This window comes from Aureobasidium subglaciale, assembly GCF_000721755.1.
Source record: "Aureobasidium subglaciale EXF-2481 unplaced genomic scaffold scaffold_8, whole genome shotgun sequence".
NCBI classification, from domain to species: Eukaryota; Fungi; Ascomycota; class Dothideomycetes; order Dothideales; family Saccotheciaceae; genus Aureobasidium; species Aureobasidium subglaciale.
The window spans coordinates 793,355-808,539 of NW_013566987.1; the positions used below are offsets into that span (position 1 = coordinate 793,355).

General features: G+C 50.4%; 5 protein-coding genes across 5 annotated transcripts; 2 read left to right on the forward strand and 3 right to left on the reverse strand.

Annotated features, from left to right (window-relative positions):
* Positions 1-7: 7 nt before the first annotated feature.
* On the reverse strand, positions 8-2,171 carry AUEXF2481DRAFT_46829 (uncharacterized protein; the record flags this gene model as incomplete). The annotated part of the gene is made up of 10 exons (XM_013489180.1): positions 8-240; positions 296-730; positions 783-887; positions 1,049-1,130; positions 1,181-1,236; positions 1,291-1,360; positions 1,416-1,582; positions 1,641-1,758; positions 1,809-1,897; positions 1,946-2,171. The coding sequence occupies 10 exons, from the start codon at positions 2,169-2,171 to the stop codon at positions 8-10; spliced, it is 1,581 nt and encodes a 526-aa protein (XP_013344634.1).
* A 631-nt stretch (positions 2,172-2,802) lies between these two features.
* AUEXF2481DRAFT_88333 (uncharacterized protein) lies at positions 2,803-4,239 on the forward strand. Its single transcript, XM_013489235.1, has 2 exons — positions 2,803-3,001; positions 3,089-4,239. The coding sequence occupies exon 2, from the start codon at positions 3,157-3,159 to the stop codon at positions 4,081-4,083; it is 927 nt and encodes a 308-aa protein (XP_013344689.1). The 5' UTR covers positions 2,803-3,001; positions 3,089-3,156; the 3' UTR covers positions 4,084-4,239.
* Positions 4,240-5,568: 1,329 nt separating this feature from the next.
* Positions 5,569-6,627, forward strand: AUEXF2481DRAFT_4472 (uncharacterized protein; the record flags this gene model as incomplete). The annotated part of the gene is made up of 1 exon (XM_013489007.1): positions 5,569-6,627. The coding sequence occupies one exon, from the start codon at positions 5,569-5,571 to the stop codon at positions 6,625-6,627; it is 1,059 nt and encodes a 352-aa protein (XP_013344461.1).
* A 2,505-nt stretch (positions 6,628-9,132) lies between these two features.
* AUEXF2481DRAFT_28932 (uncharacterized protein) lies at positions 9,133-10,542 on the reverse strand (the record flags this gene model as incomplete). Its single annotated transcript, XM_013489063.1, has 3 exons — positions 9,133-10,249; positions 10,303-10,386; positions 10,496-10,542. 3 exons carry the CDS (start codon positions 10,540-10,542, stop codon positions 9,133-9,135), a joined length of 1,248 nt encoding a protein of 415 aa, XP_013344517.1.
* An 830-nt stretch (positions 10,543-11,372) lies between these two features.
* AUEXF2481DRAFT_39325 (uncharacterized protein) lies at positions 11,373-13,157 on the reverse strand. Its single transcript, XM_013489153.1, has 3 exons — positions 13,055-13,157; positions 12,162-12,997; positions 11,373-12,112 (listed from the first exon to the last, which is right to left on the reverse strand). Exons 2-3 carry the CDS (start codon positions 12,760-12,762, stop codon positions 11,643-11,645), a joined length of 1,071 nt encoding a protein of 356 aa, XP_013344607.1. The 5' UTR covers positions 12,763-12,997; positions 13,055-13,157; the 3' UTR covers positions 11,373-11,642.
* Positions 13,158-15,185: the final 2,028 nt, after the last annotated feature.

Sequence of the window (15,185 nt, forward strand, 5' to 3'; positions counted from 1 at the left end):
ATCGAGCTCAGTATGGGAACCTAAAGGTTAGACTCTTGTTTCCAATACTATGCCCTTTGTTTTGGTCGTAGTCTCTTTGCTCAACCTCACTCAGATTCTTCCACGCCCTTTGTTTTTTCCGATTGATGTGTCTGAGCGCCTCTCTGTGCAGAAGGGTGGCTACCACAGCCGCCGCACATATCGATACGAGAACTTTGTTTCCTTGGTAATAGTATGGTTTATCCTTTTCTCTGTAGATTTCTTCAGGTTCGGGTCAGTTTGAATGCCGATCTATCTTATATCGAGCTTGACTTACGTGCGGCCGCGACACTGCCAATCTCGTGTATTGTGCTGAACAGAGCAATAGCTATACCACGTTTCTTGGGGTCGAAGCTGTTGCAGGCAATCCACGATGTGATGATCGGATGAGAATTGGGTGCGCCGATGATGAGCGTGAGAATCGCAAATCTCGCCCAAGCATAGCCATGCGAGGGTAGTAGCAATAGAGTCGTGAACAATGGTATATCTAACAGCGGTGGAAGCATGCAGTGAAATGCGTTCTCTTTAAAATGCCCACTACTCCGCGTCAGTGCAAGCATTGTGATGACGCGAAGGAAGTCAGAAGGTATTGTCAATACGCTGCTCGCAAATTTCGAGAAACCGAGTTGTCTCAAGTTTAGCACGAGATACAATGACACGGGACTTCTTGGAATGTAAATTATTGAAGCACAAACCCAAAAGCCGATCAGAGCTGTTCGTGGTCGATGAGTATCCGGCTAGATAAAGTGGATATGCAGACTTACCTGGATCTCGTAAAGTGTCCCAAACATCACGTACACTCGTACGTGTCTTAGTCCCCATCGTCCCTTTCGAAGGGTCGTCTCGCAGTAGCCTATTGATTATGATCACTATGGACGTTAGCATGTTGTCTGATTAATGGGCGAAACTTTCAACGAGAGTCGCTGGACGCTACACGCTCGCTAGACTTGTTTCAAATTCAACATCGCTGTGCGAGCTTGTACATGAACGTGTGATGAAAACCATGGTAGGATCTTGTCGTGTGACTTACCTTGCTCCCTGTTCGTAAACCATGGCTTTCTCCAGAAGACTCCCTGAGTCCTTGTTGGCCCAGCAGGTAAGTAGAACATACCCTAGAAGCTAGTTAGATGGTTGCGTCGATTATGCGAGATTGCTTCATTACCATAAGACCAATCAAAAAGATCAACAAGCCGTTAATCAGGAACAACCAAAACCAGCCTACACATATCGTGTTAGTCGCATTCGAAGCAAGCAACGGTCGCATTGACATACCTGGTCTGTCAGCTACACCTCGCATCTTGAGTATTCCAGCAGCTTCAAGGGAGGTCAAGGCTTTCGCAATCTGAAATCTAAGGTGTCAGAGGTCTTTACACATGGTGAGTGAACTCAGAACCTACATTGACCCCAGAAGCCAATATTGCTATTCGGAACGCCAGTTCGGTATTGGTGTAGAAGTCTGCCAGGAACATCACTGCCATTGGCCCAAAAGCTCCTTCGCACGTCCCGATCAAAGCCCTGGTGACATAGAATCCAGTTTCATTCCCCATCCACGCTTGAGCCATGGCTATAAAGTCACTCGTTAGAACATGGGCGTATGTCTGAGAGAATTGGGTATCACCAACAAACGGCACCCCATACGCACATCAATCCGGGAAAGAGGTACCGGTGCCCATAACGCATCGCAATTAGCTGACCAGGTAGACCACTAATGAGAAAGCAGATACGGAAGATCATCATGCCCTGTCCATGTCAGTCCACTATGGAAGATTGGCTCGTCATGGCAGACACACATTACCGTACTCGGTCATGGTAAATCCGAGGTCATGCAGAATGTTGTCGGCTTGCGCGTTTGACATACTCGTATCATCCAGTTGCATCCCTTGAGGAGGTTAGGTGAGGATCAAATCTTATCGGTGTTATATCTCACCAAAGAACATGACGGAAAGCCAACCAAGGAGTCGTATGTCGGTTTTCAGCTTGACTCTCGACTCCTCTTGCGGTGTCCAGGCTGCATGAGGATCATAGAACTCTCTGCCCTCGAAAAACTGATGAGGAGCCGTAGTGTTCGAAGGACGCTCCACCAAAGTTGATGCCCTCGAAAGCTGGAGTGTGAGAGCATCGGACTTTTCTCGATGCTCTTCGCTCCCACTCATCTTGGAGGTCGATATATCACGATGCAATGATGAAGAAACATGTCGAGAGGGAACAGGGGTTCATGAAGGTTATCTGTGGAGAGGTGCAGTATTTGATTATTGACTTTAGCTTAGCCATGTACGCGACAGACTTGGCTGAAATATTGAGGTGAAACCAACCGAGACTCAAAAACGGGTGAATCAATACCCCATAATATCTCCAAGGAGGGTCAATTGGATATATCAATGGCACCAGGCATGCTTTGGCCTGTTGATGTTGACAGCACGGTTTTGGTATCGCATTTTCGACGGGCTGGAAGATATTTTTGAGTTTGCAACTCGAAGGGCAGCGAGGTAACAAGGCTGTAGTGGATCTGGACGAGAACTCTAGCATCCATCGAATCCGAAGTGCCGAGGGTTTGCAGGCGTTCGCTTCGCGTGCATGAGCTCTTTCACTTCTGACCAGAGTCGCGTCGCGAACACACGGCTGTACCTCTGAGCGAGTCTGCCATTGGGAGGTCGCGTCAAACAAAGTATCCCCTCTCCCATAGCGCGTCAATGGATATACTATTCATCGTACAGACTTAAGGTGTTGTGCGCGTCAAACTCTGGTATCGCCAGGTGAAAATGTGAAGACTGATGCCCGCAAAGGTGAAGACGTTGAGATTTGAGCATGTTCTGGATTACGCCACCGATCTCGGTCTGGACATATGTACACTGTCTCCATATGATCTCAAGTCATACAGTCGGGTGCCCCTTGAGAAGGGAGGCGTCACGATCTGCTTAGAATGCAATAGAGGAGATCGTTGAATTGAACGAGGTCAGAAGTACGAAAAGTTCTCGATAACAGGGTGTGTGTTCCTGTCAGCAGTTGAAAGAGCGTCAAGTCTGCCCGAGCAGGCGTAACTTTAGCCGAAGCTGACTTGAATGCGTCATAGAAGGTCAAACAAGTCTCATGTTACACAGCATTCGTGTTGTAGGACTTAGAGTCTGCACATAGAAACACATGATATCCATTACGACAGCTGGTCGAAGACTTCAGGTTGCCGGTCTTTCAGCAATCGCAGTAACAACGACATCGTATCTCGCCGCGAGAATGTCAAGCTTTAGCCAGTCCAGCAATCAGGACAAGCCATGGAACGGTTCAGCTGTGCCGTACCAACCTCAACATCAAGAATGGCCATATGTTCGAGCAGACTTCAAACGCATGGATGAGAGCCCCGACAATTCATTCTATAGCGATAGCAGATTCGTCACTCATATCGATGACGCCGCCATAGCAAGCCTCAGCAGATATTACGACAATATCTTGCCACGAAAAGGTCGGATTCTGGATCTTTGCAGCTCTTGGATCAGTCACTACCCGCAAGCCGTAGAAAGTGCGGCAGAGAAAGGCGATTTACAGGTCGTGGGCTTAGGGATGAACCAGGCCGAACTCAACAAGAATAAGGTACTCTCCAAGAGAATACTTCAGGATCTGAACGAGGATCCAAACATTCCTCTTACTGTATGCGACGAACACGCTGTCAGTGGACTACAAAGTCTAGATAATACCAACAGTGAGAACGGATTACTGGACTGTACGACTTGCGTTGTGAGCCTGGACTACTTGACTCGACCGAAAGAGGTTCTCGAGAGCGTCAAACAGCTGACCAAGCCTGGCGGCAGTTGTCAGATTATTGTGTCTTCCAGGATGTTCCCTACCAAAGCCACTAGCGCATGGATAAAGCGGACGCCTGAACAGCGTCTGCAGATGGTCGGAGACTATCTGCATTTTGCTGGGTGGAAGGACATTGAGATTGTGGACATAAAAGCAGGAGATGCTGCAAATGCTCCAGCGGAGGACCAGGGCGGATTACACGGCTTCATGCAGATGATGGGCATGAGCGGAAGCGATCCACTGTGGTGTGTGAGGGCTTTCAAGCGAGACTAGACATTGATTAATACAGGTGCCTGGTGTCCGAGTTCAGTGACTCGTAAGGATCAGTGTAATTCAACACAGAAAGTAGTGACTGGCGACCACCCAACTTTGGCATGTAGAACATACTACTTTGGCAAATAGAACATACTACCTTGCCTCTCGTCTCCTTCTGCATGCTGGCCGTGCTCGTGATACTGTCTGAGTTCTCTCCCGAAGGTGTAGCATGCCTCTCTCAATTAGGAAAATGGCCTAATGCTGAAGCTGGATTGTCCGTCCGTTAATGTGTTGCCAGGCGAATTTGAGGAAGTCTAAAGCTTAGAATGAGACCTGATAGCTGGAAGCATATACAGATATTCCGTGGTCGGCCTTGACCGACGCCACACAACTGCACAGCCGCAATATGGACCATCGCGGACACCGACACTCGGGTGTAACACGATCGGTCGAGTTGGAGAACAGAGTCTGGAAAATGTGCAAGAAATGAGCAGGCAAGGAGAATGAGAAGAGCAGAAGAAGACGACATTCAGTAAAGTCTTTCAAGTTTCAGTAAGCGCCTGTCATCGAGGCGAGAGAGGTACAAGTTCCTAATCCGTGTACACAGAGATGATGGAGGTGGTCAGAGCTGACTGAGGTGGAATGGCAGCTTTGGCGCATGATTGGTCGGGGAAACCGTCTTACTTCACACCATGAGATGTAGTCGCAAAATAGGCGGGCTTGTCGGTGCTAGAAGGGACCCTTCGGGAACGAGAGAGCGCACCTGCAGCAGTGTGAACGTTCGGTGTATGCATGAACCCTGTTACCCTGTGCGAGCAGTCACTCTCTCGAGACATGCGACTAGCGAAGGGGAGAAGCAAGACACGATCGCAAATGCACATCAGAGATTGTAGCGTTGGTGTGGGTTAGTGTTCAGACACAGCATGGCGCTGCTGACGAAGAGAGGGCTGGTACTCTCGGGCTGTAGGGCGCGTGGGGAGCAGCTAGGTAGACAAGACGAACGAGTACAAACAGGAAGCTGGAGGGAACCAAAATAGAAGGAAACTGGAGTCGATATGGCGGAAAGGTCAGCACGTCTACTAGAGATTGCGCAGACAGGCAGAATCATGCATGAAGCGTGCAAGTAGAGTGTGCCGCGGCATAGCCACCGTCAGCCGTGTGCATCTAGGTAGTAGTCATGGTAGTTTTGGTCTTCATATACTGAGAGCCCCACCTTGTCTGAAGCTTTTCTTCAACCACCCTCTCGACAGAGCTCCTTCCTCAGCACATATTCGTCCATTTCCTTGTTTTCCTTCAATCTACTAATTACTAACTCACACAGCAAGCACACCTACGCCGTCCTGTTCGTGCCTTCCACGCCGGCCAACAGGCCCAGTCTCGCTCGGAAAAAGATAAAACCCGCCAGAATACATCGCATCGCATCGCATCTACCACGTCCATATAACATCGAGGTCACCCATAGTAGGCTCATAGCCAGAATAAGAGCTACTGCTGGTAGCAGTGATGCCTATACAGCTCCTCCCTGCGTCGGCAGCAGCATTCGCACCTCGATCGGCCCCGACAATCGTACTAGGCTCCAGAGTCGAGACATGGCTCACACAAGCACTGAAGCGCATCAGTCGCGTCAAACGGCCCCTCAACAGCGTTCCGCAACACTATCGCTTCCTGACAGAGACTCTGGGCGCATCGACTGCCATCTGGCTCTTGTCCTCGCTGATGCTGCCGAATGCTCCCGACTCGGAACTGCTCAAAGACTCGGATCCGCTGCGGGAAGCCATCTCCAACTACACTCTGACACCTGTGCAAGCATACGTCGTGCATGTCGACATGGTTTCTCAACACGAAGTCGCCTTCAAGTTGACCCAAGACACCATCGACGCTCTGATAGACTACCACAATGACATCTACTCGGTCGACATTGCAGCCAGTACCTATGCGTGGCCAGAGAAGGATGATCAGATCAAGAAGATGCAAGAGACTTTTGTCCAAGCTGTCAATCGCTTTGTCTACCGGACGGGCGTCCGTGCTTTGGAAGGTCTGGAAGAGGAAGGCGCGGGCGAGCTGCTCGAAGGGCGAAGTGACAGTGTCAAGTCGGCCATCATGAACCTGTTCTTGCCTCTTCTTCCTCCGCCTCCACGAGTTGTCGACCTGATCGCCCCTGCTCCACCCATGTCGAACATGTACTTTGTACCTGGTCAGTGGTGGCAGCCGGCCCAGGCCTACCATCTAGTACCCAACCCTGTGGATCCGTGGCAGGTCCTACCTTCTAATCCCGGAACAAGTACTGCCGGCGCCCCTCCGGCTCATTATTGGTCCTCGCTGGGTATGGACGCTGCCCAGCTTCCTTCTCCGACACCCTCGTACAGTCAATCACCTGTCCACGTCTGTGAGCCACCGTTTTATACCTCAGCACAACTCGCTAGTGGTATACCTATCATGTCTATGCCCATGATACCTTTGCCAAGTGCATTGCCCTCGTGTGGCACGAGTATGTCAAACACCGGCTTCGACGCCCATGGTTGGGGCTTTAACGCATTTGCTCCGCAATATGCTACCATCTAGCAATGTGTTCTACATGTGATGGAGCCCAAGCCGACCGTGGTCTTTCCGGTTGGTGATCTGGCCCATCCCAACCCTTGACATGAGTCTTGAGACAGTGGCACCTCATCCCGATTTCCGATCAATATGGACTGTCGACAATCTAACCCCACACAGATGCGATGCGATGCGATCTTCTACAATGGTACAAGCCCGAACCCAACATGGTTCATCCTCCTCAGCGCATATGGCGGCGTTTTATCTTTTCCCCACTCATCTCTTCCGTCATCCGAGCGAGCGACTTTGCATTTTGGATTTTTGTTTTGGTCGGGTCTTGTTGAGCAAGCGTTACTGATTTTTTTGCTGTTCTTGTTTTGCATATTGCTGGACAATACTGCCATTTCCTTTTTCTCTTTTCTTGTCATGAATGTTATGCAAACGCAGGTTACGATTGCATGGGAAAGCAAAAAGGGAGACATCATATGCCTCACGGCTTTCGAAAGGGCTGGACTCTTTTGGTTTTCGTTACACATCTCACAAGAACACGCTGGACGTGTTCGATCCCCCCTTTCCGATGCCTTCTGCCGAGATTCTACTGGAAATCGTTGGCTCTCTAATGTCTGCTAGTCGAACTTGGAGAACGTTATCCACTGAATCAGCAGATCTCGGACGACCTTCCTCACCCTGGTGGTGAAGGCATGTTGTTCGAGACTTGGCATCGAGTCGGCCAGCCTGGACTGCGAAGAGTATTTGGTATGCTCATCGTTCTCTGAGTCGTCGGCTGCGCTCGGCATGCACAAGATCATGATGGGTGCGCCTTCCAGCTCGATACTGCTAGTTCAGTACAAGTAGGTCGGCGCACCTTTCAGCTCATCTCCATCACCTTGGCCGACTTCAGGCACCGCTAGCTCGGGCTTGAGGTCATGTACACGGTCGATGGGTTGTGCAACAACAATGGCCCCTTCTCTCCTCCCCTGGCGGTTGGCTGGCACAGAGAAGGGCACTTTGCCGATGCTTGCGAAGGAGAGGTCCTTTAGGTAATCTCCAGGATCTGTCGTTCTGCTCAACCATCTTCACATCCGGCATGTGCAAGACCTAAAAGCAGAACGAACAAATCTCCGGTCCTGGAGATTCCATCAAATCAAACTCATATCTCCAGTCACGGTTTTTGTTTAATGCCGAGATTCAAACCACTTTATTGGGGAAACCACAGAATTGAGATTCGAAATCCTCCAATGTTTTTCATCCCGTGTCTTATAATCTCCGTATTGTTCCATGTCTTATGTGTTTCCCTCTTTCGTCTCGTGTCTCCTTGTGACCCTGAATAGATCTGTGAAACTCCATTTCGCAATTGCCGAGACCCCCATCGTACGTTGATATGTATGTCAACAAACACACCTGACAAGGTGGGAAGTGGCATGGTTACCAAACCTAACGCGCTCGAGTTGCATTATCAAAGAATCAGGGATAGATAAGTAGCTATTACAAAAACGCCATTCTCTCAGCCTCTCAAAACTGCCATTCAAATTCAACAATGTAACTTTGTCTTTGGACCCTTTGTACGCCACGCAACGCAACGGGTGATAGACAGAGAAAGGCAGAGAAAGGCTTTTTGCAACACAAGGGGAAACTGCGCATACCGTATCCATTATCTATCCTTCACGTTTGAAGGAACGGTTGTGGGTGGGTTGAATCCCTGAACTCTGGGTCTTTTGGCGAGAAACGTCTCCAACCAGTCCACCATTTTCCAAACGGGCAAACCTACCCCAACATATTTATATTGCGGTAAAAAGCAGCCATCTCTTTTTGGAGGACAATGGAGGCGTTTTGGCTAAGAATGCGCCTATAACGGTTGTACATGAGTGCATCAAAACGTAGAATATGCAGCATTGTATTAGATGGTTTATTGTATAGTGGACGAATTCCATGGCACTAGATTCATGCATTTAGGTTTTAAGGTTATGAGTGCCGGCATAGCAGTAGTATAATGCTATGCGAGATGGTATTTGTGAGGAATGCCATGTTTTGGGATGTGCATTATACATGTATGCTTTTCGAGAGTCTCTGAGCTGTTTTCCTCAAAAGAAGCCATGTCTTGCACTTGGTTAGAGACATATCACACCATGAGAATGTGGAGAAATGTAAAAGTACGTGTGTGTAGCCAAAAGCAATTGTGTCATTTGGTCTGTTCGTAGCCATAAATTCTTCCCTTTCCCTTTAATCTTTGATTCCCCTCGCTGAATGTGGTATCTTTACAATAAAAAGCAGAAAAAAGCAAAATAAAAGAAACCCCATTATTCTTGTTGGTGGTGGTATTGGTGTTGTTGTTGTTGTTGCATCCCCTTTTTCGTTGAGAATGCTGATCGTTAAAACATGATGCGAAAAAATAATGCGCCTGACCCCTGGTGTTCGAGTTCGAGGCTTCCGCGCAGTTGAAGCTCTTTCCTTTGCTGTGTCTTTCATTTTTTCGTCTTTCTAGCCGGTACAGCTCGTTGCGGGCAAGACTGCTTCCACCAGATTGTGTTTTCATCACATCATTTGCTTCAGAGCAGGCGATGTCAATCTTCTCAAGAGTTTCTTCATCTTGCTGCTGTCCTTGGTAGGTGTAACGGCAAAAGCTCCATACATTCCAGTGACATCGTCAGAGAAGGTCAGTCGTTCAAGTGCCAGAAGGTCTTCAACTCTCAGACTCGAGTGGTCATCTTGATCGGACTTGATGGCACGAGTAGGTGAGTCGTCCATGACTGATTTGTTCTCAGGCTTGGTCAGAGTGACACGGAGAGTCATCGGGCGTGGCTTGGAACGATAGCAGCCACTGTCCAGACGCTGGAATGACGCGTAGGGGGAGTGGATGTCCCAGCTAGTGGCCAGAGTATCATCCGAGCCTGGGGTGCAAGGTTCGTCGTCAGAGTCGAGTGTGAAGTAGTCATCTTCGTCGTCAGACATGCCATCCGATGAGCTCAGGCCTTCGTCAAGTTGGTATTCCGAAGTGGTCGGCGAGTCAGCAGCAGGAAAGTCCTCCTCGGCGAGATATCCAAAGTTGAGAACTTCGTCGAAAGCTTCAGGAGATGCGGTACACTGGCGGATCATTGCTCTCGTCTTCGGGTCCAGGTACTGTCGAGTGGTAGAAGGCGGAGTCTCGGGTGCCTTGGAAACGGCCCTGGGATAATCGAAGGGACTGTAGGACAAGCTGGATGTGCGTGGCTTTGCAAGAGGATGGCAGCCCAGTGGATTAAAAGGCAAGATGGAACCAGTGGAAGACTTGAGAGACTCGGTACGTGGACGGGACGAGGTACGGATGCTGAATGCCGAGGAGTAGCCACCATCGGAACCGGTCGGAGTCAAGGGACTGTAGGCAGGTTCGGCCATAGTGTCGCGGCTGATAGAGGACCTGGCGTAGCTGTGGCTGATAGAGGCGGCTCCGTCGGTCCAAGATCTCAGAGGAAGAGGAGGGCGTGATTCGTGACGAGGCTGCTTCGAAAGTTGCAGCTCGCATGCGGCCCGCATCAGAATGTTCTCTTGAGTGGTGAAGTGAAGACGACGGATCTTGTCAGGCAACGAGAGGAAGAAGAGGGCCTCGTCGTTGTTCAGGTTGTGGCCAGCGTGGCGGTTAACTGACTTCAGTCTTTGGAGATACAGTTGGGACCTGGAACAATGTATGAGTGTGACGATCTTTCGGCCAGGGCGCGTAGATCGTACTTGGAGGCTTCGCCTGATCCGAAGGAGCGCTCATGATAGATACTATTGGCTCGAAGACGCTGGATTGAAGAGCTCAGCTTTCTTCTGTGCATGTCCTGTCAGCAAATAGGTCAAGCCATTAAGGTACGTCACCAAATGCGTGCAATGGCGGAATGCAACTTGAGCGTGCGAGTAGGAGATAGATTGAACTTACTCAAAGCCGGAGGGCGGGGCATCTGCTGCAGGCGCTGTGCTCAGCATTGTGTAATGTTCGAGAATGTCGACGCTATTGAGAGGGCCCCGATGGCAATATATGTATTGGCATGAAAGAAGAAGACGAAGAAATGTCGAAGTGTTCGTAACACCAACGGTGTGAGTGGAGAGGCCGTTGCAAAGCTCACTTCAAGAAACAGGCACACTATCTGGAAGTGAGGCTTCCTGCAAGGAGTAATTAAGCTCTAAATGTGTGAAGGATCTTTGCTGTTTGCTGTCGTGTAACATCTCGGAACCGAGCCCTGCTCTACTGGCACGTGGGTCTGTAGCGATTAAATATATCATCATCCTCAGTCAAATGCACGCATGCCTATTTCTAAGGCGAGAAGTCGTGCGAAATGACCTGCCTGAGGGCTCTTAGGACTGTCAGTGTTGCTTGTGAAGGCAGTCGCGGCCAACGTCAAACCTGTCAAATCTGAGCCAAAAGTGAACTTTCCGACACCCGCGGCGGTTGGCCTTGCCCCTGCTCATCACCTGCCGGACCAAACATCGAATCATTAGGATCCCACCTCTCCCCCGAGATTCTTTTGGAAATGTGGCAGGCAAGTGTCCGCTGTCAATGCAGCGAGCCTGGGACCCATTGATTCGGAAGCGCACAGCAGACTCATAGGCCGAGTATTGCCCAAGGATATGGGCCATTGGTCTGCTGCTGGAGCGGGCGATAATCATGCATTGGACGCACATTGCCAGCCCCTCCTGTTGGTAATCGTCTACCGCTTGTGCAGCGCCACGCCTTATTGACCGTTGATACTGTTGTACAACAAGGAGTACTCAGGAGTCTTCCTCTCCACAGCTTGTTTTTTTCGACCGAAATTGAGACGTCATACAACTGTTACGACAACAAACAAACAAACACGCTGAAAAATGACCAAGACTATCGTAATTCCTTGCTATGGACACTCCATGAAGTTTTGAACGCAAACGCGCAAATTCAGGATCTTCGATGCTTGATAGCAGCATCGCCCAGATCCTGTGGCGGTGCACGTACTATGCAGCTGTTACATTCCTGGCCAACCTAGCCTTCACCTTTCACGATAATAACGGCAGGCCGGTTATGCATGATTAATTTTTCATTTACTGGCTTATTCTTATGCGATCTTGATGACGACCTTGCCGAAATGACCACCCTTGGCAAGGTATTGCATAGCGTCCTTTGTTCCATCGAAGCTGAACACCTTGTCTACCACAGGGTGAATCTGCTCCTGAGCATAGAGCTGCAGCATCTCTTCGAATCTGTCCTTGGGTCCGTTGAGGTGGCCTTTGAGAGTAACGTTACGTCTCAAGGCCAATACATTGATGTTGAGTGCATCGCTCTCGGTGTCCTGCTTGCCAGACAGGTAGCCAATGCTCGATATGAGACCACCAAAGGCGATAGAGTCGAAGCTTTGGCGGACAGTTTGAGCACCGCCGCATTCGAGGATGATGTCGACACCTTTGCCCTTGGTGAACTCCATGGCCTTTTCGGACCAGTTGGGGAACTTCTTGTAGTTGATAGTGTAGTCAGCACCAAGCTGACGAGCCTTTTCAAGCTTCTCGTCCGAAGACGAGGTCACAATTGCTTTGGAACGTTAGCCATAGTCTGAGGATCACGCCGACAAAGAGCTTACCTTTCAGTCCACATGCTTTGGCCATCTGCAGACCCATGATTGACACTCCTCCAGTACCCTGGAACAAGACGGTGGTCTCGGGGTTGGTGATCGGCTTTCCAATGGGCTGCATCCAGTTCATGGCCATGAAGGCAGTGACACCGGCAATAGGTAGAGTGGCCGCTTCCTCGTCGCTCATGTAGTCGGGAACAGTCACAAGAGCATTGTCAGGGAACACACGGTACTCTTGGAGAACACCCTCAAGAGGCAGGCCCACCCCAGATGCCATATCACTTTCCTGAACCTGGCCAGTCTGGTGAGTCTGTAGGAAAATGGACAAAACTCTCTGTCCTTCTTTGAGAGCAGCTCCAGGTCCAGCTTTGACGACAGTGCCACACATGTCGGAGCCAGGAACGATAGCCTTCTTCTCAGCATCGACGCTCTTGTGATGGTTGTAGCCGCCATCACACACTTCAGTGTCTCTGTAGTTTAGAGAGACAGTGTGAATCTTGACGAGGACTTCCTTCTCTCCAGGTTGAGGGATGGTTGATTCGCCACGGTGTATACTGCCGACACCATCCTGGTTGGTGAGCCATTGCTTGTTCTGAGTAGATTGAGCCATGTTGTGAATCGATATGCGTTATGGGAAAAGTTGTTAAAGATTGGAAAACTACTGGAGAAAAGAAGACTGTTCAACAGTATTGCAAGCTAATTGATTATGAAGCATGGGTAAAGCTGGATCATTCTGGAATCTGGGCGTCTGGAGAAGTGATTTCAATTGCTACAAATTCGTCACAGATAGGCCGATGTCATAGCTAGGTATGTCAGTCTCGGCCGACATTGCTTTGTGGTCAGGCCTATCAGATCATCAGATGCAAAGAAGTGATATGACGATTTTGTAGAAGCACTACTACCTTGAGCCTTTCAGCGGCCGCTCCACAGAGCAAATTGGAGCATCTCTATATAACCCACCCGTAACCACCAGGGCATATTTGTAGTGCGTAGCAGACATGAATTTTTGTTTCATCGATGATTGAAACGGGGTGGTCAGTGCAGTCGGTTGCTCAGGAGGATCTGCCCACGTCATGATTATTTTGTTTTGTTGTTTTTTGACGCGAGCGTTGAAAATCGGGGAGCTTTCCAGAGAGCGTTTGTTTGTCGTGTTTATCCATTAACGCTGCAGATTGTACCAGTCGACTCCAGCAAACTTGTCCGATCTGCTCTATTTGTGTCCTTTGTCCTAGTATCTCCACATCACACAGCGATCATGGCTCGACGCTCATCGGCCAGAATCCGTGCGAAGCAGTCGGTCACGCCGCAGGTGAGCTCGATCTCCATCTCCTCAGTCTTACTCTAGACATATACTAACGACATATGCAGGCACAGAGAGTCTCGGATATGGATGTCGACAGCAATGCCATCAAGACGCCACTCACCGCTCCCAAGTTGTCCGCCGTCGACGAACAAGAGGAAGTCCAACCTACACCCACCAGAGGCGCTCAAACGCCTCGCGACAACACGCCGATACAAGCCAGTGTACAAGAGATGCACCCCCAGAAATACCAAATGAGCACAGCAAAGCCCTTGGACGAGGCACGATGGCTGGGCTTTAGCAGCAACAAGACGACTCAGCAGACACCAACAAAGACTCCCCGCGCTGCACAAAGCATCATGGACAACGCTCCCAACTTCAGCTTCACCTTCCAGCGCCCTAGCCTGAATCTGAGTCCGCAAGCTCGCGCCTTGATGGAGGAAACCAGGGGCGAGGCGGCAAAGATACGCATCGAGATGCAAGCCACACAGAAGGGCCAGCCCTCAGCCAGCGACGTACTGGGCCGCAAGATGGCCACTCCGTCCGGAAAGGTCAGTCGCTTTAGCGATGTGCACATGAAGGCGTTCAAGAAGATGGACTCGATTGCCGACCACCCTTCGGCTTTCAGAGCAAAAGACGCCAATCCTCTGGCCACCGACAAGCCGTCTGCACTCAAGCGCTCGCCATCCAAGGCCGAGCTCGAGCGTCCATCCTCGTCATCATCTTCTACATCATTACCTAGACCTCCGTCCCACGCCAACCTCGAGGCAGCTCCGGCCAAGCGTGTCAAACACGCTGCCGAGGACGATGCCACCACTTCTCGCCCTGCCGCCACGCCCAAGCCTACTCTCAAGAGTGCTATGAAGCCAGCCATGACTCCTCGCTCTGTCAAGCCTCCGCAGTCGATACTCAAGTCTGCCAAATCTGCTCGTCGCACCACCATGATCCCTGGCTTCCATCGCAGTCCCGTCAGACTCAACATGACCAGCGCAAGCATCCAGCAAGAGCAGGCTCAACAGAAGCCAAAGGAACAACGTGCACAACTTTTGTCAAAGTCGCCAATGAAGTCTCCAGTCAAGTCGACCATGGCGGACCGCATTGCTCACTTTGAGCCAGAGGCGCCTGAAAGTCCATTGCTCAGCCGCAGCCCGGCCAAGCATGCCTCTCCTGTCAAGCCCCAGGCTGCACCCGACTCTCCTGATGCTTCGTCCAAGATTCCTTTCCTCGCCAGATCTCCCGCAAAGAAGCCGTCGAGCCTCGCCCAAGGCGAAGTGGACAAAGACGGCAACACGGAGAAGCCCAACAAGACGCCATTGCTGGCTCGTTCCCCTGCCAAAATCTCACTTCCTGAAAGCTTCTCCGGCACTGCGCAACAGCAAACTCCTGCAAAGCCTAGTCTGTTTGCTCGCTTTAACCTGCTGCGCCAGTCTCCCGTCAAGTCCATTCTACGTACTCCACAGCGCCTATACTCGGATGATCCCTTCAAGGTAGCCAACGGCACTCACTTGTCGACTCCACCCAATGCCTCGGACGACAAGTCCGCTCCTCCACGCGCACCCAAAACCTGCCCTGTCATTAAGCATGTCGACTTCTCTGCCTCTACAAAGACTCTCGATCAAGCCGACGAGTCCCCCGACACTCCTACCAAAACTTCTTCTCCTCTATCAAAGACTGATGACAAGAGCACCATCGCTTATCCCGCCCTACCCACTGACTCCAACGATGGCGAACGA

What these genes read in the sequence shown, in the direction of transcription:
- AUEXF2481DRAFT_88333 (XM_013489235.1), top strand. Translation starts at nt 3,157, where the DNA reads ATGATATCCATTACGACAGCTGGTCGAAGACTTCAGGTTGCCGGTCTT.
- AUEXF2481DRAFT_39325 (XM_013489153.1), bottom strand. Translation starts at nt 12,762, where the DNA reads ATGGCTCAATCTACTCAGAACAAGCAATGGCTCACCAACCAGGATGGT. An exon ending in CAAAGCATGTGGACTGAAAG is followed by an intron (nt 12,113 to 12,161) that starts GTAAGCTCTTTG and finishes AACGTTCCAAAG; the next exon opens with CAATTGTGACCTCGTCTTCG.